Source organism: Abrus precatorius, unplaced genomic scaffold (genome assembly GCF_003935025.1).
Source record: "Abrus precatorius isolate BTA unplaced genomic scaffold, Abrus_2018 Scaffold9, whole genome shotgun sequence".
Classification (NCBI taxonomy): domain Eukaryota; kingdom Viridiplantae; phylum Streptophyta; class Magnoliopsida; order Fabales; family Fabaceae; genus Abrus; species Abrus precatorius.
The window spans coordinates 27604043-27631870 of record NW_020874439.1 but is presented as its reverse complement, the minus strand read 5'-3'; the positions used below and the strand labels follow the sequence as shown (position 1 = coordinate 27631870).

Sequence of the window (27828 nt, the reverse complement as noted above, 5' to 3'; positions counted from 1 at the left end):
TGTTATAAATATAGCTAATTTTATCATAATCGCCTTCAACTGTTAATTTTTTTATTAACTGTTGTAAACACTATTTTATTTTCTGAAGTGTATCCCTTGCTCGGAGGACTGTTATAATCATAAGACAAATTTCAAGTGTCGCACATACCAAAAAATGGTACCAAAACTTCAACTATGGTTGATGGAATTCCCCAGCCATATTTCTGCTCATGTGACAATTTCTAAGAGACTCGTGTAAGAAAATACAAGATGACATAACTTGATGCATAAATAGTAATGATTCAAAGAGGTATTGCCTGTTAGGTGTCCTATGCGAATTACAAAAGCATGGAAATACTGCAACAACGGAATTTTCTCTAGGTGCCTGAATATAGAAAGGCATTCAGAAGAATTTTCTCTACCTGCCATTATTGAAGGCAACAAAAACCGAAAAACAAGTGAATTTTACATTTCAAACTACTAGGAATTACATTTAGGCATATTCCCTAAAATGATGCTAGCTAGCACATACCACAAAGAAAATTCTTCAAAAGAAGATACCTCATTTATAACAATGATCACAGGGTTTGACATATTGATAGCCTTGCTTATACCCTCTTTGCATTCAATGGATTGGTTCCACCTTTTTCTTTCCACACTTATGTTTCTGTTGTATCACTTGACTGGACCACGGGTAAAATTTACAAGACCAAGTTGAATTTAAACAAATGCTGTCCCAAAACTGCTATGTATCAATATAAAATTTACATTGAGACGTTGCATTATATTAAGAATAAAAACATATTCACATAAAGCTTGCACTTCACTTCATGCACAATTACCGTACCCTTCTCCTTTTCATTGACAGACTGCTAGGCCATTCCAAATACTTTTCTATGACCAAATGAAGATTCTTAAAGTTTATAGATGCCATAAAGAAAATCTTTCTAATGTAAGATTCTACAAAAAAAAAAAAGAAGAAGGAAATTTTATAAGCATGGAAAACAAGAGTATCATTGGAAAATCCAATCAACTCATGTTCAAGTGATATTGATTATAGAGTCGTTGTATAAAGTCACAATTGAAATTACAACTTACAACATTAACAATCAACATGGTATATGCAACAAATAAAATAAAAAGTATTCAGTGTAGTTTGAAAGTGAATTAAAAATTTAGAGGCGTTATTTATTCATCTTGGTATTCCCAAAAGCAGGAAGGGTTTTATCTTTATTCAAAATTACCAATTTCTTCAATATTTTTTAAATGGGGACAAAAATCCTCCATTTCCCCTTGGCAAAGTCAAAGTTAAGCTAGTCAAATCCGATAAATAGAAGTCGGGATTCTTCTAATTGACTTATTGCAGTAGCATTCTGAAAAACCAAAGAAACTGACAGATGCCATCATGTTGTTCACAATAATACCCGACACTAGCATATAAAGGGCAAATACTAGGTTTGATTGTTTGAGAATACTTTAGGGCTCCACGCACTTGCTAACTATGTGGTAGTATTAACAGGAGTAAACCAATCTTTTTCTCCAAAGATTCTACTTTTATTATCTTGCCTCAGGCAATAATTTCCTCCCAGCAAAAGAAGCAGCCGAAGCAGGCAAATAATAATATATAGCAATGCATTCAAGGAGTAAGACACTGTCAAACAAAACTAAGCCAATATAGCCACAGTTATTACCCACCAAAGATTCACAGATAAGGGAAAAGGTGAAAGTTCATAATATAGGATGTCCTAAAACTGATATTTGTCTTTACTGGCAGCAAACAGATTCCGCTTATGTAGAATAAATAAGATGGTTATGGCCTTGTTACAACCATGCATGGATAGTTTTCAAGTAGAACCTAGGAGAATTTTCACTTACACAGCATGTCTTGTGAGTCTTTTGGACATGACTTTTAAAAATATACAGAACAACTTAAAATCACCCAGAAACTAGAAAATGAGCCATATAAGGACCAATATGATTTTTCTGATGTCACTCGTACTTTTTAATTTTTAATAAATTTCAACTAATAAATAAGAATGTGTTAAAATATATTCGTCACACTCAGCTATAACCATTATTGCTGTGTATTTTGTATATATCTGTAGTGACTAATGAGCACTGCTTGCTTTGATCTCAATTCTCTTTCCTAATATTTTCCTTTATTCTCTGGCCACTTGCTCACCAGTACCCCATATCTGTCATTACTTACAAACACATTAGCTTAGGACTATTAATTTTATGATAAAAGTTTCATAACGATTGTGTTAAAATATATCAAGTTTCTGATTAATATTCTTATTCGAATTTGAACTCATCCCTCAAATATTTATCATCAACACGTCTAACGTTACAGGATGCTCCCTGGCTTGCTGTTGGAAAAGATGCATTCCATTTGGTTTCTGCCAAGTCCTAATAGCACTCCAGCTGTCAAAGAAAATCATGTAGGATATGGAGAAGAAAAACACCATAACTAATACCAAAATTTCCCTCTAATCGTTCCAAAATTTAGCCTCCCATATCCCCAAGATAGGGACAAGGGACAAACACAACTAATACATAAAGCAGAGAAATTAAAAAAAAAAAAAAAAAGCTACTTGAAGCATCTCATCTTGCTACTTGCTAGCACGTGTCATGAGGTCAATCAAGTAGAAGCTCGTTAACCAAATCAGCAAAGACCTCATTTTCTAGTTCCAGAACCAAGTGTTGTATATCTTGACCATAGTTTTTCCACTCCTTACACTTGTCCATCTCCCTAATGTAGACGCACCTTCCTCCTTGCACTTCCCAACCCAAATACAGTTCTTGGGCTTCCCCATGTATCCAATCCTCCGCTACCTTGCAAAGGTGAAGCTTCTTTGAATGATCAATATCTTTGTTTTCCTCAATGCTCTGCTTGAAGTAATCAAACAACAGGTTCTCTAACTCAACTATTAAACTATTGGACGAATTTGACCATTTAACGAGGCTGAGAAGATCACGCGCATTCTCCTCTATGTTGTGATGTCGCACGTTGTTGTTCCCATTTTGGGTGCGCATAATTGGCACTGATACTGAACATTGTTTTGTAGAATGGTTGTGCGATTCATCCTCCAACTCAGACCATGCAAACCTTTTCTCTAAAGCCACCGGTTCCAGTGAAGCCAAATTTTTAAAATGTCGTCTTTTCTGCATATGTTTGTGTTTGGCTCCTGTAATTATATCATATATAAATACTTTCATTTGTCAGATGAGCAACATGTATTATAAAATGGAATTGAATTTTGATGACATTTTGTTGTTGAGAGGATTATCAAGGCGTTACCTTCCAACAAGGAACAAGTAGTGGAAGTGGAATTGAAATGAGACTTGTGGCACTCTTCTTCATCAAATGGCCAGTCTAGTATCGATACAGGACTAAACTGTTCCTTCTCATTCGGCCAATCCTATTTCAATTCACAAATCACATTTCATTTGAGAAAAGGAGATGAAAGCTTTTTACAGATACAACTTACAAGCCTTTCTTTTTTGAGTGATATATACGAACAACCTTTACTATTCAAAACTAACTTCAACTAACGCTGTACTAAAGCTTTTCAATAAGATTCATTTTAAAGTTTAAGTGTTCTCTTAACGAATGTTTGTTGAGAAATTAATAATTAATTTTTATTTAAATTATGATAAAAATGTATTAGTTAATTTATTAATAGTCTTTTTAAGGTATTAGTTAATTTTTAAATATTAATATGCTATTACTAAATTATATACTATCAAATCATTAAAATATATACATGACTTAATTGTTATAAGCACCCTTTGAATAATAATATTTTTATTTTTGGGTAATGTGAGAATTTTATATTGATAACTTTATCCGTTAAATATAATATATAATGTTTATAAACATAAACACTTTTTTTTATAATAAACATAAACACTTTATTTTAAGGATAGTTGACTGAAAATTATTTTAGCTTATATTTGAGTGTCGGTTATGATCATTTTACTATTTAAAAGACATTGATTGCGTTGAAATTAAGGTTAGGTTTGTTCTAAAGAGGCCTTTCTGTAATTTCTTTTTCAAATAACAAAATACTTATTTTAGTTCCGAAATATTCCCTCCATATGACCATAGCATAGATTTAGCAAAATGGAGAAGAAATTACTCATAAAATAAATAAAAGACATGTGGCCTGTGGGTAACGATAATTAAGAAAATCGGCCAGTCTAAGATAAGTTATATTTAATCATTTCATAAGCAAATGATTGGATTAAAGAGTATTGAATGTATTTAGAAGAGTTTCTTAAAAAAATGATAAAAATAAATTTTGATTCTTACAATTTTTAAATTTATTCAACTAATTTTTAAAACAATTTATTAAAATAAAAAATTTATAAGATAAATATTTATTAAATAAATACTTAATTAATTATTATCTACATGCGCTTAAAATGATTAAGTTTTAGAACTTACAAAGTTGAAAAGTAATGACAGTGAATCCTTCGATTTAATGATCTGTGACTTACTTGAAAAATAGTTATTATATGAAAGTTTAACATTAATTTGATATTTAAAAACTTAAAAATGTTTAATAATAAAATATATTAAATGTTGTACTTTCGAGTCAGGGTAAACCCGACCATACACGTTCAAAATTCAAAGCAGCCACGCACTGAAATAAGTGTATTAGGAAGGTAAAAAGCAGGGTATCCTCTGCCGCCACGCCGAAAAACATTAGGTTTAAAGCAGCTTTCCTATTTTTATGCCAAACAATGGTTGAGTTAAATAGGGTAATTTTTATACAAATAAATAATATTTCATATTATAATGTATTTTTTATTTAACGTTTTTATAATCAAATTAAAAAATATATAACTAATATATTAGAATTACTTTTAAATTTTTAGATATATCCTTAATTTTTTTATTTATTTACTGTATTTATATTTCTTTTTGTGAAAAATAATTAATATTCTCTTGATTTCTAAAATAACAATGAAAATAAAAAAATATTTAAAGGAATAGTTCAAAATATGAAACTGGTATTATTATTTATTTATTAAAAAATAGCATAACTTAGAAATATAAATATTATATAACTGTTTACGATAATTTTTTTAATATTTTTATACAATATTTACAGAGTCAGTAGTTGAAGTGAGTTTCAGCGCCGTGCAAGGCGCTTAAGGTCAACAGAGCCTTTGGAGGACTCATCCTAATTAATTGCGTGGTGCAGAGTATTATAGTATTCCCCAAAGTACACACTCGGCACGTGCAAATGCAAATCTATCAACAATGCCAAAATCCACCATCTCTTTACGTAACATTTTTTAGTCCAGGACTTTGACGAGCATAATTTACTTTCAGAAGTTAGTTTGAAAAAATTTTCCTTCTTCAATTGTACATTAATCGTATGTATCTTAAAAAAGTAGAAGAATTGAATTTGGAAATTACTTACTATGGTGGTGACTCCGTCGATCTTGTGATGTAGCGAACCCTCTTTTGTGCCTTGAAGTTGAACTGCTTCACTGTCGTTGGAGATCCCAGAAGAAGTAACAGTAGACGCAAAAGTGAACTCGCTTTCTCCCCAGCTGTTACTGTCACAACCTGAAGATGCGGTGAAGCTTGGAGCAGCGAATACGGTATCCTCCTTAAACGACGACGTTTTATCACGCTCCTTTTCTTCCATAATGAGGTCGCGGAAAGATGTTCTTCTCCTTCGCACGCCCTCGCTTTCCTCTTCCTTCGCTGTTTTTCTCCAGAACCTTCTGCTCAACAGCTTCCTCGAGAGGCTTCTAGAAAGAAGACCTTTTTTGGCTTTTGCGGATAATGGCAGTGCCTTGATGGCGTTCATTACAGCTTCCGAAGCTCTCTGCAGAGCCGAAACGGTGGAAAAAGAAGAGGAATCATGTCGTCGTCGAGGACGCGTGTTCCTCTTTTTGCGTTGAAGTTGGAGATCTTTCTCCTTGAGGAATCCCACGGTGGTGCAGCATTGTCGCCGAGGGAACGATTTGAAACCGCTCGATGAACACGAGCTTAGGTCGTCCCTTAGGTAGTCCTTCAGCAGAAGGGATGACGCATGTTTGCCGCAACTTGAAGCCATATACGTTTGGTTTCGAACAACGGTCTTAAAGAAAAAATTGTATGTTTTATTTGAACAAATTTAAGGTAGGGACAAAGGAATGGGAACAAGCTCGTAGCATATAGTTATCAGAGAGACACAAAAAGATGAAAGCAACAAATTGCAGATGTAATTAGAGCCACCCACATTGAGGTTGATAATTACAGATTGTGATTTATATATTGTTAAGGGCAACACAGCGGGGAAAGTGTTAAGAAGTTTCGGCAGTGAAGATCTCAAATCTCAATAGTCTGTGAGATAATTATATTAATTAAAATTAGTGGGAAACAGACAAATTAGGAGATTGAAGTGAGAGAGGCTAAAATGAATCAAAATGTTGTGAGAAGCAAGAAAGAAGAAACCGGGATGCTTCTTTTCTTAATTCATTATTCAAAGTGCATGCTTGATAAAATTTTAATCTCAGGAGAAGAGATTTATTTATTATTATTAGTTCAATTTGAACCTTGTTGTGTATTAAGTTGAGTAAACAAATGTGATACTACCTGCTTTGGACTGCAAATAGACCTGTTCTTGACCCTTTTGGAGTTTCTCTCCACGCGCACAGGCACGTGCCCACATGTTTGTGATGATCTACTCTAGTTGACTTCCAAGTTCCAACAACAATCTTATTTTTTCCTATTTATTTCCTAATCCATGTTTCAGTTTTAAAACATTTCACACATTTTAAATATTCACCAACACATATGAACCGGGATATAAGACACTTTTTAAGAAAAAAACCATTATATTGATAAATTTAAATTTGTTAACTCACAAATATTATCATATTATATATTAGTTTTTTATTTTTTTGTTTCTTTAAAATAATAAATTAATTGTTTCAGAGTTAAAATAATACATCCTTTATTAAAAAGGTAGTTAAAATTTAAAAAGTTACATTTATGATTAGGTGAGTCTTAACAAAATTTTACACGTTTTCCTTTGTTGTCACTTTTTTAAAAAAAATATTTTTATTTATTTGTTATTTTAAAAATAATTAATTATTATTTCTAAATTATATTAATCAACAGTATACATCTGCATAAACCAAACACTAATAAGTGAAAAAAAATTTAATAAAATTATTCACTGTTAATAGATAAAAAGAAAAAAAATAAGAATAAAGAGAAATATGAAATAATTTTTCATTAATTGCCCTCAGAATTATAGATTAAAGAAAGGTTTCTATTAACTGCTATCTAAGTTAATGTTACAAAAACTCATTTTTAACGTAGTAATAAAATATTAAAAAATTATATATAATTTAAATTTAAATATTTATAAACTGTCCATTTTGTATAAAAAATTTAAAATATTAATAACGCACTCTTTATTTAACATTGTTTCACTTAATAGTGTTTAATTTAGTTTACAAGACTCAAACTGTGGTCTACATAAAAGTTATAGTAGACAAACTTTTACCTCAACTACGATTTAAAATTTTCTAGAAGTCAAAGCAACAATATCGCTAATAATTTTGTGTTGTGTAACCATTGTAACAGGTTTGACATGAAATTAAAAAGTTTATTATATGAGCTTTTTTTTTTTAAATGGTGATAGCTGTTACTAATATATATATTACGTGCCTACAATATTAGATGAGTTAGTACACCAACTAATACTCCCTCTTGCATGTAGGTTACAATATCGAGAGGCATAATCCTTTTCCATTAACTAAAAAAAATCTTATAATTGGTACAAAGTAGTGTAGTTATTTTTCATCATCTTTATTTATTATTCATTTTTTTTCATATATTTTCGCTCATATATACTATCATATTTACAAAAATCATATAAAAGGATTTAATTTAATGACTATTGTAAATGCAATGATGAGAGTCTAAGACTTGAAGAAAACCAATGCCTAAGGACATAACTTCTATGTTCAAACCTTTTCTAATTTAAACGTTACGAGCTGCGCCTACAAGATTTTGTGTTCAGGACAAGTAATATCCAGGAATTGAACAGTAGCAGAGGTGGTTGAATTTCCGTTGTTACTTATCTAATGCCTTAAATTTCTTTGATAAACTCGTTTCATGCGTGTGATGAAAGCTTTGTTTCGTGCTGCATGTGAATCATGCACTCATCCTTGTACATAACAAAGCTATTGTTTATCGCTGGACGATCGTGTTAGCTCCTTTCGGTAATTGATAAAAGAAGCTATGTTTGTACATTTTGAAAGGTGTCTCTTTTATTTTTATTTTTTTAAAACATGTTTTTTAAGATATGTTTAGGTTAAAAAATAAAAAATAAAAAAAGTATTCGTTTATCAATTAAAAATTAATATGAAACTACAAACACCGTATAACGGGAAAAGCTAATTTTTGAACTTTTATTACTCCTCCCCCTCGTCTCTGTCTTGGTACTCTTGGTATGTGAATTCCTTGGTTGTAATTCGTTCCTAATTATGTACAAAACCAAAATCGAAGAGGAAGACTGACAAAAAATTATTAAAATATATTTAAAAACCCGTTAAAATTTTAGAAATATAAATTATAAAGCAAAAATTATAAGTAACAGCTAAACTGAACCAAAAAGTGAAATCAAACTGAACAAGTTACATATACAGGTGAAGCCTAAATTGCATACATATGTGGAGATGATCAGACGGTGAAGGTCCACAAGGACACCTCAGCATCATCTTCCACAACGTCCCAGTCCCTACTGTATCTTACAGAAGGAGGAGGAGACCTTAAAGGCTCATCAGCCATACACCGAAGCCAATCATGCAGGTCCTCAAATTTCGTTACACGTGGCACTTCATCCACATTATGCAGTGACAATCCCTGCAAGGCTCCAGTATTGCCATCTTCACTTACGCTGACGCCACTGCTGTTAACTTCACAATCAGCAACGCCGTTATTCACACTCTCATGCTCACCGGCAAATACCATCGCAGCCTCCGCCGCCACTCTCCTTATCTCCTTCGCATTGGTCGACGCCGGCAAAGGAAGCCGCCACGCCGAATCGGCGAAGTTGAGGCAAGCCGACTTTCCCCGAAGCGTAAGCGCCGCCACGTCGTGCGCACGTGCGGCCATTTCAGGCGTTGGGTATGTTCCCAGCCAAATCCTGGTAGACTTGTCGTTGGGAACACGCACCTCGCAGACCCATCTGTTGTTGTTCCTCCGCCGCACTCCTCGGTACACGGGGTGCCTCGTCTCCTTGAATATTCGACGCCCCGCGCGTTTCTTGGGTCGAGCCGACGCTAATGTAAGCGCTTCCTCGTCAGAGTTAGCAGTGTTTGGAAGGTTAGAGAAGCTGGTTTCGGGTGATGAACATGAGTAGCACTCCGACTTGTGTCCGCTGTTCGATTCGTCGAATAAATGTCCGATAATGTTCATTTGTTGGGGATGTTCGATGAGATCTCAGATATAAGATGTGTTGTTGTTAGTTTGAGGAGTAGTGAGAAGTGAGTGAACGAGGAGTATATATGTCTGGCTTTTTGAGCTTTGCAATTTAACGCACGTTGCTACGATGTAGACACGGACACGGGTATAGGGTATAGGTGGCGTTAAATGTAGGGGCCTGTGGGGGCCAGCCAAAGTGTGAACCTGGCGGCCCACGGTTAACACTTGCTTTTGCTACCTCAAAGGAAAGGGTTAGAATTAAGATTCGGTCCGAAGTTCCCATTCCTACGTTGTCTGCATGTCACGTACGAACATTAACACTTTGACCCGGCTGTTCCTGCTACAGTTGCACGTGACGTAGATTGCTCTCAAGTCTTAATTCGCAACTAACCGGTTTCGGGAAGCAGAGTCTAAAGCGTGTTTTGGGAAATTTTGCAACGCCGATATCGACGTGTTCACTAGAGAATATGACATGTAAGTAAGAGTCAGGGTCACTGGCTGCGTCTTTGTGATTAGTGAAAAAGTATAGTGGATAGGACTCACGATCATTCATTCATTTTGGTCTCACTTTTAGCCAATCACCAACTCCCCAAGCCTCTCGTGTTTCATGTCAAATTTTGATTTTTATATTTTACATCTTTTTATATAATTATTCTTTATTATTTATCTTATCATGAACCATCACGTAATTATTAATTTTTTTATTATTATTTACTCACCGTTAAATACTCAATCCCAATCAAACCTTAAGATTCATTACAAAAGAAAAGTTCCCTCGAACCCATCAAAGACTTATACATTCAATATCGTCATCACTTTTGCTACTAAGCTCTTATTCACTGTAGGTAAACTCAGGTCCATCTCAAATTTGACTGTAAGACAAATTGTTTAACCATTATGCACATATATGTTTATTAAATGACATTTTTAACGAATATTAATTTTATTGAACGCGTTATCATATATATTACATTATCACTAAACACATTCTCTATTTGATAGTTACAACACTAAGCGTAAAAATAGATAAACTTACCTACCTGGTCATCGAGGCCTAATAAAGGATTTATTTATTTATTTTTACACAAGTACACTATTTTTATATACTAAATTTTTACTCTAATCAAATTTTTTTAACTTAGGCATTAGAGTATTTTCTTTAAGAATATTTTTCTGTTGAGCTTATTAAAGTAACGTGAGAGACTATTATAACTTTTATCAACCTTCAAAAATTACTAATATTAAGTTTTTAGGCTACACTCAATAGTTAGATATTATCATTTTTTCCTAAAAACTCGAATGAAAGAAAGAAGAGACGGATAAAAAAAAGATAAAATATATATTTGAACGAAGAAAATAATAATAATAATAGTATGATTTCAAAAAGGAAGCATGAGATAAAATGGAAAAAATAAATGTGAGGTAAAGAGGGAAAGAAATTTCTTTTAAAAATGTTTTAATTCAAAGAAAAATTCATGATTAATTTTTATAGAATAAAAATTATGTATTTTTTAAAATATATAAAAATTAAAATTATATATTAGTATTAGTATAAAATATCATTTTATAAAATTTACTTATTCTTTTATCTTCTTTTTCATTATCTAAACAAAAAATATATTTATTTCCTTTTTGTTTTCATTCATCTAAATAATTTTTATTTTATTTTTTGTCTGTTTCATCTATAATCTGAATAAAGTATAAAAATTTGTAAACATTAAACATGAAAAGAATTGTCAGGATTCTTTAATAATATGTTTGGTTGAGAGAGTAAAGAAGTAGATTTTGTGTTTGGATTATAGGAAGTAGAGAGAAAAGGTAAAAAAAAATTGTGGTATCTGATTTATTGTATATTTTACATGTTTTAAATCATAATATAATAAAAAGTTTAACTATTGAAAGAATTAACACTTTAATTTGTCACTTTTGTTTTTTTACTTAATTTGATCCTAAATTTGAAAGAATTAACTTTTATTTTCAGGCTCAAGCGGGTGCAAAGAAAATCACCAGCTTAAGTTAAATGTGAAAACAATACTATAAAAGCATACATGAGACTAAAGGTTATATATTAATGAGCTTTTGTCTTTTACCTATAATTGTTTTAGTCTCTAAAAATCATTGAAGCATCACCAAATACAAAACGAGGGAATTTCACAATGTTCAACACTCGCTCCCACTGCCCACAATACCTAGCAAAAAATAACCAAAACTCAAAATTGACATACACAATCATTGTTTCATCATATACTATATCAATTAAAATATATTTAATTATTATTAAATTACATATTTATAGATATTTAAATTATTAAAAATTTGACATACTTTAATAGCATATTATTTAATAAAATTTAAAATATTATATTCATTCATGATTGAATTAATGAAATGTATCCCTTATAAAATATATTTGAAAATATAATTTCTGACAATATATGCGCATACATTTATAAAGCTTTAAACAACTTCAATCCAGTCAAATTCCCTTCATCAAATTCCATTCATAACAGTTTAAGCAACTATTTATTTATTTATTTTCGTTTACTTGCTTTTATTTACACTTTGGAATTTACTCGCACCCAATTATTATCATCTTACATGTTTTCTTTTTCTTTTTCACACCTTAAAATTCTTTTGTCTTTTTTAACTGGAAAGTTTTTTGCAATGTTTAATTGTTTTTATTTGCAACTTTTATCTTAATCATTATTCTTAATATTTATGATTTAAACGTTCTTTATTGAAGAATTTATCAAGAAAGTAATTCTCTTACTTTTTTTTTTTCTTTTTGGTCAAGAGTAATTCTCTTACTCTTTCGTTTTTTTGTCAGAGTAATTCTCTTTTATTTTATTTTTATTGGTCCACAGAGTAATTCTCTTACTCAAGACTTTGTGAAGAACTTAAGCTAGCGGGCTAACAAGCAAAGCCCACGTTCATTGAAGGTTTGGACTTGAAAATCGATAATCATTTAAAGGTGCGTTTACATAGATTTAACATATAATTTTCTTTCGACCAAAAAGAAAAAACATATAATTTACTTATTATTGAAACAAAAAACCATAATTTACTTATCGACCGAAAAAATTATAATTGACTTCATGAAAAAGAAAAGCTATATAATTTGCAGTATGAATGGGCTTAACCTGCGGATTTGCAGGGTAACTCTTAGGTTTTTTTTTATTATTATTCATTTCATTTCATTAATAGCTGTTAAGTGTTAACTAAAGATGTAAAATGTCAAACTACCCTAGTCATCTACGTTAAGTTAATACTTTCTTTTTGCATGTACTGATTGCTTAGTTGCAAATTTTTTAGCTACGTAATGAGTGAACATTTACTTCCATTAAACATGTGATATGTTAAAAGTTTGAGATCTTTTTTCTATTTATTTAAATCACAGTTATCCTTCATATGAATAATTATATTTGAACCGCAATAAAACTTTTCTTTCACGTGTTTAACATAACTATTTTTTCTAAAATAATTTTTACTTTAAATTAAATTACAAAACAAAACTATCATTAAATTTTTATTTTAAATTTGATAATTGTTTTTATAAATTTTTTTAAAGAGTCTAAAAGTTTGCAAAGTAAAAAGGATTGGTATGCGGGGTTAGCCCACAACTGACAAGTATCCAGTGTTAAACTCGCACTGGTTAAATCGTTATTTGTGCTTACGTTGAAAGGTCCTTCTACCTACCTTTACTTTTTCGTATATTAAAATAAAAATAATTTTTTATATAAAAATAGTGAATTTTTCGGTAAACACTATTACTATCTTGTAACTACTTATTATTGATAGCTAGAGTCAACACAAACCTAGTGATTAAAGATGATTATAACCTAATTACAATCAAACACTCTCTTTATCTCATTTTATTGATCTTTTAATGTGTACACACTTCTTGAAATATTCTTAATTACACAAATTACGATGATAAAGTAACGTTTTTTAAAAAGGCATCATTATCGAAAGAATAATATACAATTATAAATTTATTTAAATACTAAGAGAGATGTCAATAAATAAATATGCTATTACAAATTAATATTTTTGTAATATTTTAAAATAACAAATATTTAAAAATAACCTAGTCAAAAGCCACACTTTTTAAAAATAATCGATCATAAAACTTCTCACATTTTATTCATACAAATTCTTTTAATTACTAAACATAAAAATAAAATAAAATTCTTCTAGTTTTAAGATAAGAACTATATGTACTTTTTAATATGATACTTGTTTTATGAAGTAATAAAAATATTTTATTAAGAAATAACATTAATGTACCTCTTTCAATAATTTTTAATATAGCACTGGTTGACAATATTTTAAAATATAAAAAATGACAAAAAAAAATATAGTTAAAAAAAGAGGGGGGAAAAAACTGAAAAGGGTAAAACTTGATGAGTGGAGGGCCACTTATTGCACATTTTGAAGTTCGTGGTCCTTTCAGCCTATTGCGAGAGAGTGAAGTGGGTACATAGCTTATCTTTTAAATCTGCTCTAAAAGAGACATATGATTCTGTCTCACCCTATGCGCCCTTATTCCCTTCCCTTTTCAAAATATTTTTAGGAACTATACATTCCACTTACATGCAGCAAACCAACCACCCTAGTTCGTTATTCTATTTGATTTTGCTTATTGTTTAGTTCTAATAAACTCATTATTAATCATGTTTTTACAGGGGCATGTAGCGTACATGAAAATTCTACTGATACATTATAAACAAAAACAATGTTTCAATATAAAAATACAACTTTAAACAGAGATTTATGAATAATAAGTTACGCATAGTTATGATGCTAGGAATATAAACTTATAGTGCATCAAATTTCAGTATACTACGGCAATAGAGTTTTGACACAGTAATGTACTAAATAACACAACTATAATTTAACAAGAACTAATTATATGTCTTTTATAATGTAGTAAATTTTGGAAAATTAACTTATAACCATGTTGTAAAATGCGAGTGTTTGTTGTTACTGAAATAATCCTAATCCAAATAACCATGCAGCGGTGCTTGTGGTTGGCATTGATTGTTGTTGTTGGAGAGTAAAAGTGGATTGTTAATTTTTTTTACATAACTATATAAATAGCACATACACTATAATGTCAATTATATATATAATGAGCATGAAAAGAGAGAGAGAGAGGGAGCAGTCGGTACGGTCGTGTATGGATCGTGTTTCAACGTTCAAATCTACACTTTCTGACATACATTAATTTAGTTCACAACGAACGAGCTAGATTCGGTCTTGTTTGGTAGGTAATTTTTTAAATGTGTCAAAAAATAGTGCTAAAAAATTAATAATTTAATTAGGTGATTTCAAATCGGTTCGTACCTTAGATTTTTAAAAAAGGGAAAGGAAAACGGTGGTTTAGCCGAAATATGGATAGTTTGATACATAATTAGCAAGATATGCATAGTCCATAGTTGGAATTGAAAAGATGATTGCAGGAGAAAAAGCAAAGAGAGAAAGAGAGAGGTGACCAACCGGTGAGAGAGGAGCGAGGAAGAAGGAGGAGAATGGGGTCCGTAGGAAAGATGTCGGCCATTTGTGTCGCCACTGTAGTCAAAATGTTTGGTTTCTTCTTTCAAAGTTTGCATGTCGCACCACAATCTCTATATTGATTTCATTACACAGACAAAAATCCAACCAGCGTATGTGCATGTGTTATGTCTACGTGGTCCCATTCCCCCCCTTTTTTCGATGAATAAAGTTACTCCACATACCGCACCTTTTCTTTCATCGCCCACTTTCTCCTACTGCTTTCAATCTTTTCCTTCTTCCTCTTCCATCTCATCACTGTTAATCCAATCAACATTGGATTAATTGATGTTAAAGGAAACTCTAGTTGAACTTACATTTTTGTTCTTATTAAATTAAATCATTGAGATTATAGGCTTGGAAGTAGTTGCACCAGAGAGAAAGGGTCTTGTTAAAAAAATTGAAAGCAAAGCTTTTTTTTTTTTTTTATCAATTAAAATATATTTAAAAATTATAAGCGACTTATATTGATAATATTTTTTTGAAAAATTCTAATTTTAATTATTTAATTAACACAATAGCTCGTGAATCAACGATAAAAAATGTTTCAGTTTTCAGTTTGAATTACATAAATCTAGTTATGTTAATATAATTATATTTAATTCGAATAAAATTTCATCCAGAAATATATATATATATATATATATATATATATATGGTCTAGAAATTTAAAAAAAAAAGAAAAAGAGAAGTGCAGAATAAATTATGAACTGACTGTGAAACATGAAAAAAAGATATAATAATTATTTCAAATTTTTGGAAAAATAGCATATCTTGTTTCAATAATATATTTTGATTTTTTTTATGCTCTAAAAGAAGCGTGAAAATATTATATTTGTACTTCATGTTATGCACAATTAAAAAACAAAAGAGAAGCAGGAAGATAATGTCAAAAGAAAAAACAAGTGTGTATAAAATGTAAAACAATTTTAATATTAAATAAATGTTATAGTTTTGTAAAGCAAAAAAAGTTAGCGCAGTGGTGAAACGCTTGGCATTCCCTACTATGGTAAACCTGTCACAGGAGCTTCCACGTGATTGTTGGTCCTCTACCTTAAATACTCTTAGAGGCAATAATTCAGCGGCAAGTGGTTTAGAGTTGAACATAATTGATTCTAATAAAATTGATTGAGTTATTGAAATGAAGTTAAGATAAATGTATAAATTAATTTAAATTATTTATTTTTCTTATAAAGTGTGAAAATTGATTTCTCAACTTTAAAACAAACAATTATCGCTATTTATAATTTTTACTTTGTTCAAAAAAATCAATTAATTTCTTAAGATAATTTGATAAAAGATTGAGAGAAAAAAGAAGGTATTAGTATCAGTAGGCTGCAGCATCATGTCCAAGCTTTAAACTATAAAGGTTGTTGATTCGTTACGTTCTTGCTATTTTCATTCTCACCTACATGAAGGTGCCAAATGAGTAAGTAAAGGCCCCTAACCTTCCACACTAGCATACTCAAAATTCATGTCATTCATTGTTGAACTGCTGAGTACTTTAATTTTGTTTTGTTTATCAGCTTTTTTGCCCTATAAAATGGCATCGAAACTTCTGCACATTCAGCTGATGCCGGTCCTAATTAACTCCTATGTCATTGCACTTCGGGACTCAGCTGTATTATGTTAAGGGCCTGTTTGGTGAACTTTATATTTACTAGTGTATTAAGTGATGGATGGCAGTGAAAGTTTACTAATTAAGTTGATAATATATTAACACCTTATTTTTAAATATTAAACGTTATATTTACTAGTGTATCAAAGTGTCATACTTGTATATATATATATATATACTTAACTAGTGTGTGCCTAAATAAAAGACATTAAATTTATACAGTAATCTATCATTGGCCTACTTAATTGCTAGAAGCAAAACATGATAGCACATATTTTTATCATCAATGTTATTTGCCTGCTGTTTTTTTTTAATACCCCTCCTATTTTACAGGATGATAATAATTAAAAAAAATATAGTTTGGTTAAGTTATTTTATGAAATAAATAATTTTGTCTCAGACAAATTAATAAAGTATTATCTATTAAAAATTATGTAATCTTTAATACAATATTTTATCTTTATTAGTCGATTATAAATAGTATTATTTATCTCTGTAAGATAATTTAGACAAATTCAAAAAATATATATCTTTACACACTATCTTTTTTTCCTCTCCAATGAAGAATATTCAGGTAATAATAAATGAAATAATGTCATGTAGGCCCAATGTGCTAATCTTAAGCTTCAAAGTCCGTCTGGGAATTTTGAGAGATATTCTGTCGGAAGATGACAAGCCCCTGCCCTCATTCCCTTTTGCATGCGTGTAAGAGGAAAAAAAAGTATTAGTATTTGTTTTTCTTATTTTTAACCAAAAAGTGAAGTTACATTATTTATACAATAAATTTATATAACTTTTATAACATTAATCTTTTATTTTTCTCAATAATATTGATTTCTTTATATATATATATATATATATATCTTGTACAAATACAACGTATTGTAAAATAAAATAAAGTGCAACAACTATGCATTTTTTCTGTTAACTTTCACCCCACTCAGAGTTGTTGGGAAAAAAAATTACAAGGGTTATTAGTCTTTTATTCTTTTATGAGCTATGGACACAATTTTTACTTGTCTAGTACATAAATTATTATTGTTTAAAATGCCGTTCTATCCGATCTCTCTCTTGTTTTTTTCCCAGCAAATCAATTGCGTTTACTGAAACGAAAACAGCAGGAAATGCAAAAATAGATCAGAAAAATGAAATACGCCGTTTTACACCCTTATGTAATACCAATGTAGGTAAGAATAAAAAAATAGGAAAAACATATTAATTAATATATATTATTTTACTATCTCTGAAAAAGCATAATAAAACCAATGTGTAAATAACATAGCTATTTAATACTTCTCCACTTACTTAACCTTTAATTTCCTTGAAAAAATAAAAAGAAATTTAAAAGAAGCGTCCTCTTATAAAGGAAAATTAAAGGAGACAAGTAAAATTACGGGCGTGATCTGTATACACTGAAATTTGTCCTGTGATATGGAAATGTTCCTATGTTGCAGTTGATTTGATGGACTTCATAAACGTCCGGTAGTTGATTAGAGTTACCTTCAAATTTTTGACTGGCCGGCGTGTTAGTCTTATTTAACTGGGTCAAACAATGCTTATAGCTAGTCAGCTAGATTAAGTAGAATATAGGGTCTGGTTTTAAAAGAATTTTTAAATATTTTATTATTCTGATAAGTTATTTTCAACTTATTTTAATAAATTTATTAGGATAATTTATCAAAATAAACTGTTTTTGTCTATCTCAACAAATTACATTGTGAAATTAATGATATAAATGGGAGTTCCCCTTATAGTTTATTTAAAATATTAAACCTAAGAAATAATTTTATCTGCTGATATATTTTGCTGTTGATAAGGAAGCAAATACTTACCAGTAATTAAATGTATTATCTTGTGATCAGGAATATTAACGATCAATGGATATATATCTAATTGATAATAGATTAATATTTTCAACCATAGTATAATTAAGATCGAGAAATCCTATATGAAGCATTCCTCATGAAATTTGACCAATTCAAACTTGGCCAATCAAATTATCACATAACGAAACAAAGAATGCAGATTGGCTAATCAGCTTCTGACTTGCAACACTTTCCCCAATTTTCATACGAATCTCTTCGTACTGAATAAGATTTCTGCATAGAATACACGATAATCATTCATTTTGCATGCTGATCATTAGTATAAAAATGGAGCGCAAATAGTAGTGTGCTAATAAAATAAATTTTATGTTTGGTACAGAGTCGGCATTTCCTGATACACATTGCACTTGTGACAGAAATCATTCCATTGAAGCACACAAACTACGCGCTTTCTAACTTTTGCGTGGCGATAGAGTCTTGTTAATTATTTATGCATGACCATTGGTATCATCTAGTGTTTAATTAACAAATCTCAAGCTGCCACTTTTTGTCTCCCTCTTTCTGCTAGTTTTGGTACTCTTGAACAGCACAAAAATCATGCGTGTTCTACTAAAAGAAGAGGCAAAAAGGAAAACGGAAATTTTGACACAAACGATCTCAATAAAAAAAAGGCAAAACAAAAGAAAGAAAAAGAGACTGATCAGAAAAAAGAACAGAAAAATATACATAAAAAAATCTGACACGAATGCAACCAGTGCAGTAGGAGACGAACTGAAAAAAGCATCCAAAATTCCAAATACACGTATGTAGTAGAATAGAAACATATTATCGAGGTTCTAAATTGCTATCGCAATTTCTGAGACTTCCATGACCTTAATTCTACAGATAATTGCGGAAAAATGCAACTAATATAGCCACAATTATGGTTATTATGCGATAACAAAAACCTTAATATCGTGGATTTTGTGGACCGCAGTTTAAAACATTGGATACACTAAATGGTCTCAAACTCAGATTGAAGTAGCTAGCTAATCCTATCTTAGTTTTAAACGTCATTCTCAATTTAATTTACATTATGATATACCATAAACTTTCAAAGCTTGCCCTCATTACGAAACTTGATGTGAGCCACATTTTCCTATCCCAGTATAGCAATTTATATATAGATGGATCAAAATCAAAAGTTCCACAAAGTTTCTCCAGCAGAACATTCCGGCGAGTTTTGCGACGGTGGAGGGCTCATTCTGGGAGGGGATAGCAACATTCCCTCAGCCATGTCCACCAACAAACTTGGCATCGAGAATAAGGCTTCTTCATCCAGAAACTCAGTTTCAGACAAAGGACCAACGTTATCATCAACACAACCACTGTTGTCATGCTGAACTACTGCATTATTAGTTGTTGACGCGTTGTAGTTGTGGTTGGCTTCAGGCTTCATGAGCTCCGCTGCAGCAATAGCTGCAGTGCGGATGTCCGCAGGGGATTTGGATGCGGGTATTGGATACCTACTAACCGATTCAGGGAAGTTGGGAACAGCTTCCTCGCCTTTCAAGGCCAACGCCGCCACGTCGTAGGCGGCAGCGGCCATCTCCGGCGTGAGAAATGTGCCAAGCCATATGCGGCTTGTCTTACGTGGCTCACGGATTTCAGTTACCCATTTTCCTCCACGGCATCGAATTCCATGGTACACAAGGTGCCTCTTTGAATTTGAAGATGATGAGGCCATGCTGGTGGTGCTATTTGTGAGAAGAACAAGGCTTTTGGCACGTGGGCTAATGTGAAAGGAATAGGATGTGGTAGGCAAAAGAGGCGGGGTTAGGTGGGTCGTCTACTACTACTACTACTACTTCTTCTTCTAGTTTTACTTGTTTACTTGTTGGTAATTGTGGGAGTAAAAGGGTCAACTATATTTATAGTACTATATCCATGTATAAGACATAATGAAATTGTTTGGTGTAAGAATAGTGGATTTAAGATGAGATTAATTGTTTCTATTCTTGTTTGTATATATATATAGATGAAGAAAGGTGGGGACTATTATGGTTTAAGGGGAAAGAGGTATTAACAAGAGCAAGAGAGTGTGTCATAAAAGTGAAACCGTGGGGATCTCGCGGGATAACTGAGTAGTGTGATTTGGTTCGTACTAGAAAATGGTGGCGCTTGGTTGGGTTCCATTTGTTGACGTTTTAGAGAATAAGCCAATGGAAAACAAAAAGTATTTAGTTATAGAGAATGACAACGACAATATGACAACTCCCTAATTGGAAATGTAAATTTCTGTGGTACATATAAAGTAGTTCGTGTAGATGATCGTGATACGCATGACACACTGCATAGCCGCATTTAGCAAAGGTAGTAATTAACTTCATCAAGACCTTAATGTCACATCTTTTTATTTCCTCTTCCCTAATTAATACGTCATTCGATTGTATCCACGTGTACTCCAGATTTCGCAAGTCTTAGTATTAGTAAATCATCCACAAAATCAATGTTCACATATCTATTCACTGCTTTTGCATTTATCTCTTCAATTTAAATTTAAAAATCTAATTGGGACCTAAATTTCATAACATGTTTAGTGATTTTATAACGTATTTAATTTTAATCTTAAATTTACGTTTAAAATAATATAGACAATTATAACTTTTGTGCTAAATTAAAAAATGATGCAATGTTTTATTATAAAATTATTTTAAAAACTCAAGTTTTTAAACATATAAATTATATCACTTTAAAATTATTTTTAAACAAATTAATTATGTCAAATCAAGTTTATTTAAATTTAAATTTATAAATATTCACTCAAACACACATGTAACATAAATAATTCTATTATATTTTTATGCATATTTTTCTTAATATATTATTTATTTATTACATCATACATTACATTTTTCACCTTTTTTTTTCAGTCTCTCTTTTCTCTACTTGTTAAAAACCCATTTGGATGATTTCAAATAATCATTTTCGTTATAAATTAGGAACGACTCAGCATTTTCTTCCACTCTTAAACTATTTTTGACACTTGAATTGGTAAGCGTTACATATTCTCATTAAATGTAATATGATAAATAATAATAATAATACCTTATATTAAATAAATGTTAACAGCGTTCAAATATTTACAAAACAACTTGAACTACAGGTAAAAGTCAGGGGAGGTGGATTTTTCAATTGACAAAAAATTTGGTTGTCTTCGACTTCAATGTCTACACACATTCATTAATATAGATCTTATCATTAGTATGATAAATGTTAGGAATTTTTTAATATATTTTTTAAAATATTTTTTATTATTTATAAAATGATGTTGATATACATTATTAAATAATTTGAAAATTTTCTTTATTGACTGATACACATATATAAAATTTGTTAAATAATAAAAAGTATATTGTTATAATTCTTTTAAAATAAATGGCCAAATTGCAGTATTATACAAAGAAGTTTTGTAAAAGTGTTGCTGACATGCAGGGGCTATGAAAAGAATTGTTGCTGATGGGGGAATGAATAAAGATAAAGAGGTGGCTTTAGAAGTAGTTTTATTATTATTATTACAATATATAATTAATTAATGTAAGTACAAGTTGATAAATTAGCCAATAAGACCCTTAAGTGAAAAGAAGCCAACAACGTCCGTAGATTGTGGAGGGACAAATTTGTCAACTGAGGATAAAAATAGTGTCTTTTTTTTAACAATTTATTTTATTGTATTTGGCTTTGTTAGAATAGATTTTTTTTAACAAAAAAATCAAATATTAGTGTAAATATTTCAGTACGTGTTTTGTTGTTTACCTTCATTTATATTATTTTATTATTTATTAATTCTTCTAATCCAAAGTGAAACACTCGACTCCAATCAAACTATCTTGTCATCACCATTCTATTCCGTTTAATCTTATTTTCAATTTAACTTTGTTGTCATGCAATTAAGTTTCTGATCTGTTAGCTATTTTATCTCTACCCACTTTTGGTCAAGATTTTATTCCTTTTCTTCGATGTCAAACTATGTTTCCAATAGTTATATTTATTGCCATTCTAAATTCTTTCGTCAATTTAGTTTTCGTTAGTACCTTTTATTTCGGTTTTAATTTAGATATATTCTTTTATTTAATTTCTGTAAAGTGAAGAAATATGTCAAAGTAAGAAAATCAATCTATCCATCATTTGTGTAAATTAAAGTATTCTGTAAACATAATCAATATAAAAAAAATTAACAGTAAATAGATACGTACTTTTGTAAGTTTATAAACAATTAGTGATTGAAGAATTAGTGGTTGAACCCCTGAGAAGGTCCAAAAGCAGTGGCACTACCGGTCCATGGTCAAGACTAGCGGCCCATATATGGTGTGCTTCAAGTTTTCAAATTCTAACCTAATGTGGGATTGTTTTAACTTTTCTGGTCCAAAAATGTGGGATTACTCGATCAAGTAAAGAAGCTACCTCATGACCAATAATAAAGAAGAAGCTACCTTCATTGGGTTAAATGTCTGGGACTTGGGGCATCTTCAGTAGCTTGTGATGAGTGGCGATATTAGGCTTCAGCCCAATCATTTTAACATTGAACACTTATTTGCGCTTTGGCGACAACATGGAGATGTTGCGTAGCATTCTCACAAAAAAAAAATGCTGCCACAGCGATATATTAATAATTAATTTGGTGGCTGTTGAAAAAAAAAATAGTGATTAGGTTTAAGTTTTGATGATATAACTTTTGTATAACAAAAATAAAATATTATCATCCATATTGATGAGAGTTAAGGAAGGTCTATTGAAGACAAAGACTTGAAATTATTGGAAGGACTTCAAGAACTAATGACAAAGATAATGACAAAGAGAATAAACAGAGACTTAAAAAATATTGTTGTTGTCTTATTTAAAAAAGAGCTCAATTTAGAGTTAGAAAAGTTTAAGATGGTCAATTACATATGTTTAGAGAATTTGGACTCTAATAAGTTTTATTAAAATTTAAATGTTATGTTTAATTTATTTATTTTAATATTAGTCATTACTTATTTTGAGTTTTTATTTAGGATAAAATCTTGTTATTTTATTTAAATTTAAATTTGTTAGTACAAGAAGACCATTAGGGTTTGCGTTAGTATTTATTTAAAAGTATTATGCATATATAAGCTCTTGTAGATACACTTCTAATCAGTTTTGAATACAATTTGAGATTGAACACTCTTGTGAAAGTGTGTGACTCTAAGTTATAAAGTGAGCCGATTTTCTTTGATTTTATCAAGAGGTCAAGACTTTTGTGATAATTATTCTTTAGCTTATCAATTTTGCGATTGTGTCATCATTTTTTATTTTTATTTTATTTTCACTTTTTATTAATTTTCTTCTTATTTTAATTCATATTTATATCCTATTAATTTTATTTTTATTGTGTAAAATTTAATTCAAAATTATTTAATTTGATAATATGGTTTGTCATTGTCAAAACAGACATACACATATATATATATATAATACAGTATACTAATATTGTAGGAATAACAGAGAAGTTATTGCTACAATAATGGGTAAAGCCTTTTTTTTTCTTTTTAACTAGAAGAGAAATGTAATTAATTTTGATATAACTATTTTAAAACATTATAAATAAAATATTCAATTGAAATATTCATCAAAATTATTTAAAAATGTGAGAATTGATATTTTAAACTGATCAAAGATGCATCAGGCCAAACGTTGTAATGTGAAGTGAACGACTTGGTCGTGCAAGAGGTGCTATCTTAATGGAATATGGCCTCTCCTTTAGTTGCTTTTCATTTGTCAATGGTTAGACCAAAACAAAGATTACCAGTTGAACATCAAGAAGCAAGCTGAATGATCGTGCTAGATTATACCGATTTTGAACTTCAAGAAGCTTCCTAACAAAATATTTTGTGTTTATTTTTTCTTAAATGAATTAGGTTAAGTTTTATCTCTTTTTAAATGAATTTGACTTGCTTTTTAAGGTTAAAACTGGTCAGTTCAATATAGCTTGATTTGATATGAAAGTTTATTTAAATATCTATAGCATAATAAGTTCCTTTTTTAATAATGAGACCCTTCAATTAGTCAATTGACAGTTCCTTTGGCATTCGATTATATGTATGGCTCTTATGGTTGTTTAACAGTATCATACCATCTTTAAAAAATGCTGACTTTGTTTTTATCTTTTAATGGATATAACAATAAATTAAGTCCATTCTTGGTCTCTGCTCAATCTCACAGAGTTGATCAATCTAATTAAGATTTATGTGTGAGTCCTCTTAATTATATGAAATAATGCATTTGATTATCCTTCATTCTGGTAGTAATTAATCTTTCGTATAGTATAACAAACATTGTTAATTTTTAATAAAATGAAATTAAAGAAAAAATCAATATAATTTTATAAATAATGAATATTTAATTATATATATTTAATAAATAATTAAACTTTCAAATTTGAGCTGAAAATTGTGGAAGTAAATTATTTAAGGGAAATACATCAAGTTTATTGACTTGTTATGTGTAAAAGTTTAAATTATAGAAAATAACTTTAAACAAAAATATATTAAGAGTACACTAATTTTAACATTTAATTTATCTATTAAGGAATTCATTGTATTTAAAAATGCTTCGCTGAAGAGTGTAACAATTTATTCAATTGAAATTTTATATTACTACACGTTTCATTGAACTTATACATGATCGTGTGTTTGTACTTTTTAGAAATGTTAAAATACTTTAACTAAAAACTTTATAATGAATTATTGATTTATTTAAAAAATAGATCTATAATTAATGAATGCCAACAGAAAAAATACATCAATAATGTATCTATATTCAAATAAAAATAATAAATGCATTAATTTAAAAATATTTACTTAATAAATATATATAATTTTTAAAATATAGTAAGATTATAATAATAAAATATAATTTAAAAATTAAATTATTTATTAAAAATTCATAAATAAATGTTTATGAAATTATTTTATTAATTCATTTATATAAATTTATTTTCTTAATTATATTTTATAATCAGTAGTACAGAAATAGCTTTTAACATCAGTTAAAAAGAATTTTTTACATTAGTTATTACGCCGACGTAGATATAGTCGATGTAGTAAGTGATGATATTTTACATCGGTTAACAACCGATGTAAAAAATATATATTTTACATTGGTTATACATAAAATCGATGCAGTAAATACACCTTCTACATCACCTTTTCAGAATAACCGATGTAGAATATGTTTTATGTTTATATCGGTTGTGATCATAATCGACGTAGAAAGTGTATTTACTACGTCGGTTGTAACCATAACCGATGCAGAAAGTGTATTTATTGCGTAGGTTATGGTCACGACCGATGTGGAAATAACTTTCTACATCAGTTAGAGTCACAATCGATGTAAAAAATATTCATTTATTTTGAAATATACATTTTAATTAATGCATCTCTACCCAACCTGAAATACATAAAAATATCACATTATTTTCGTTTGAGAACATCCACAATTCAATATATAAAAAATGAATACGTATATATATAAATCAATACATATTGTCTTAATCAATCATTGAAAGGTTACAAAGAAATAGAACTAATATCTAGAATGAAATGTGCCCAACGTGTTTTGATATCTTTAATTTCTTCTTCAGGTATTGGATCAGAATCTACAAAATCAAATAACAAATAAGCATTAACTTTGTAATTATAAACAAACAAATATTCGATGGTCTTATATTCAATTATATCATACTTATCAAAGTTCAAGATTCTGTAATGCTGGCTGTGATGATAGTTAGCATATGCCTCATGACATAATACTCACACTCCCAACTCCATTTTTGTTTGTGTGACTAGAAGAATAAAAAATATTTAATATCAAATAAGAAAAAGAAATGAAGAAAATAAAAAAAAAAATTGTAAAGTGAACATACACGTGGACATATTCATATAGGCTTCTTTTATTCACATGCTCTCCAACAGGTTACATGCTTCCATAGATCTAATGATAATGAACATTACCATAAAGGAGTGAGTTAGGTAAATGTTTATGCTAATGTAAATAAGTTAAACAAATTGAATACATGTGAAGATGACTTACAAATCAATTATGGCCTTCATTTCTTTTTTGGGCTTATTCCATAATGAACATAGGAAAATGACTTTGTTACTTTTTGGACAGAGTATAAACAATTGCCAATGTTGCCTATAAACCAAATTCACCACATTAGCAACTATAAAGCTAATTATATAACAAGACTAATTTGCAATTACATACCCATAATGGAAGGGTGCAAGGTAGCAATGTTTCTTTCCTTCACACAACCTCTTTTGAATATATGACTGAATAGATTCAGGCTTGTTTCCCAAGCTCTGAATTTGAAGAGGGTCAAGGAACCCAAATAAATGATCCACACCCTTTGTAAGTGCATGTTCATGTAGATAACTACAATATGATACAGTAAAAATAAATACTAGTCATTGAATATAGTACACATTAACAAATCCTAAAAAAGTAACAAGAATGAACTTACATTAACCATGCTTGAATAACTGAAATGCAAAGCATCTCCTCATTCATTGCAACCTCTATGATGTCCTTTTGTGTGAGGTACAACGGTATTGAAGAACCATTTCTCCCTATTGCAGCATCAAAGTCCAACTACAAAGGTTCTTTCCCTAGCTTCATTGCCATTAGGCATAAACGTTGAAGCACGTCAAGTTCGTGCTCCTATTTTTTTTTTTTTTCAGGAATAGGGGCCTTTGCATTTTCAACAATATCTTATACAATTACCAATGTTGCTAATAATTAGGTACATAGGCAAATTTTCAAATAATAATTATGTAGAGAATAAATGAAATGAAGTATACCTCATCAGAAGAAAATTGCATGAGGTGTCTAGGCTATAGAATGAAATGATTAGGGGCTTCCCCCACTGTCCTAACCTCCTCAGTTGGCAATGGGATAGGTGTATTAGCAACTTCAACCCGTTCAACCACTACTCTTAGCGTACCATCATCTATTTTATGATTGTGTATGGTTGGACCTAGGTTGTGCACTGTTCCATATGCCACTAGTCACAGAGAACCTTCCACAAATAATTTGCATTGATCGACCGGGGCATCATCGTCATTGAGGTCCACTGGGGCACAACTACCCTTTATGCTAACACAGTCCTCAAGACGAGAGACTTAAGAAAAGGTGTAGGGATTTGTCTTATCTTGAGAAATACCTAAAGAGGCAAGTTCTTGCCTAATCTTAACTCTCACTTGCTGTCTGATCTCCTCCCTGATTGCCTCCATTTCGTCACCTATGAGTACTCCTTTCTTTTTGGTATTGTTTGCGCCAAAGTACTGACGAATGCCCACAACCCATCCAACAGTACGAACACGACTGGGGTGTTCTGATGAACCAAT

At 30.3% G+C, this 27828-nt stretch overlaps 3 protein-coding genes across 3 annotated transcripts; all 3 read right to left on the bottom strand.

The window, feature by feature from the left end:
* Positions 1 to 2616: 2616 nt before the first annotated feature.
* On the bottom strand, positions 2617 to 6059 carry LOC113851142. The gene is made up of 3 exons (XM_027481621.1): positions 5415 to 6059; positions 3281 to 3401; positions 2617 to 3167 (listed from the first exon to the last, which is right to left on the bottom strand). The coding sequence occupies exons 1-3, from the start codon at positions 6057 to 6059 to the stop codon at positions 2617 to 2619; spliced, it is 1317 nt and encodes a 438-aa protein (XP_027337422.1).
* Positions 6060 to 8394: 2335 nt separating this feature from the next.
* On the bottom strand, positions 8395 to 9472 carry LOC113850594 (dehydration-responsive element-binding protein 1E-like). Its single transcript, XM_027481179.1, has one exon. It carries the CDS (start codon positions 9416 to 9418, stop codon positions 8681 to 8683), a length of 738 nt encoding a protein of 245 aa, XP_027336980.1. The 5' UTR covers positions 9419 to 9472; the 3' UTR covers positions 8395 to 8680.
* A 10126-nt stretch (positions 9473 to 19598) lies between these two features.
* Positions 19599 to 20147, bottom strand: LOC113851566 (ethylene-responsive transcription factor ERF027-like). The gene has a single exon (XM_027482084.1). It carries the CDS (start codon positions 20145 to 20147, stop codon positions 19599 to 19601), a length of 549 nt encoding a protein of 182 aa, XP_027337885.1.
* Positions 20148 to 27828: the final 7681 nt, after the last annotated feature.

What these genes read in the sequence shown, in the direction of transcription:
- LOC113850594 (XM_027481179.1), bottom strand. Translation starts at nt 9,418, where the DNA reads ATGAACATTATCGGACATTTATTCGACGAATCGAACAGCGGACACAAG.
- LOC113851142 (XM_027481621.1), bottom strand. Translation starts at nt 6,059, where the DNA reads ATGGCTTCAAGTTGCGGCAAACATGCGTCATCCCTTCTGCTGAAGGAC. An exon ending in TCGACGGAGTCACCACCATA is followed by an intron (nt 3,402 to 5,414) that starts GTAAGTAATTTC and finishes GAATTGAAATAG; the next exon opens with GATTGGCCGAATGAGAAGGA. An exon ending in TACTTGTTCCTTGTTGGAAG is followed by an intron (nt 3,168 to 3,280) that starts GTAACGCCTTGA and finishes ATATAATTACAG; the next exon opens with GAGCCAAACACAAACATATG.
- LOC113851566 (XM_027482084.1), bottom strand. Translation starts at nt 20,147, where the DNA reads ATGGCCTCATCATCTTCAAATTCAAAGAGGCACCTTGTGTACCATGGA.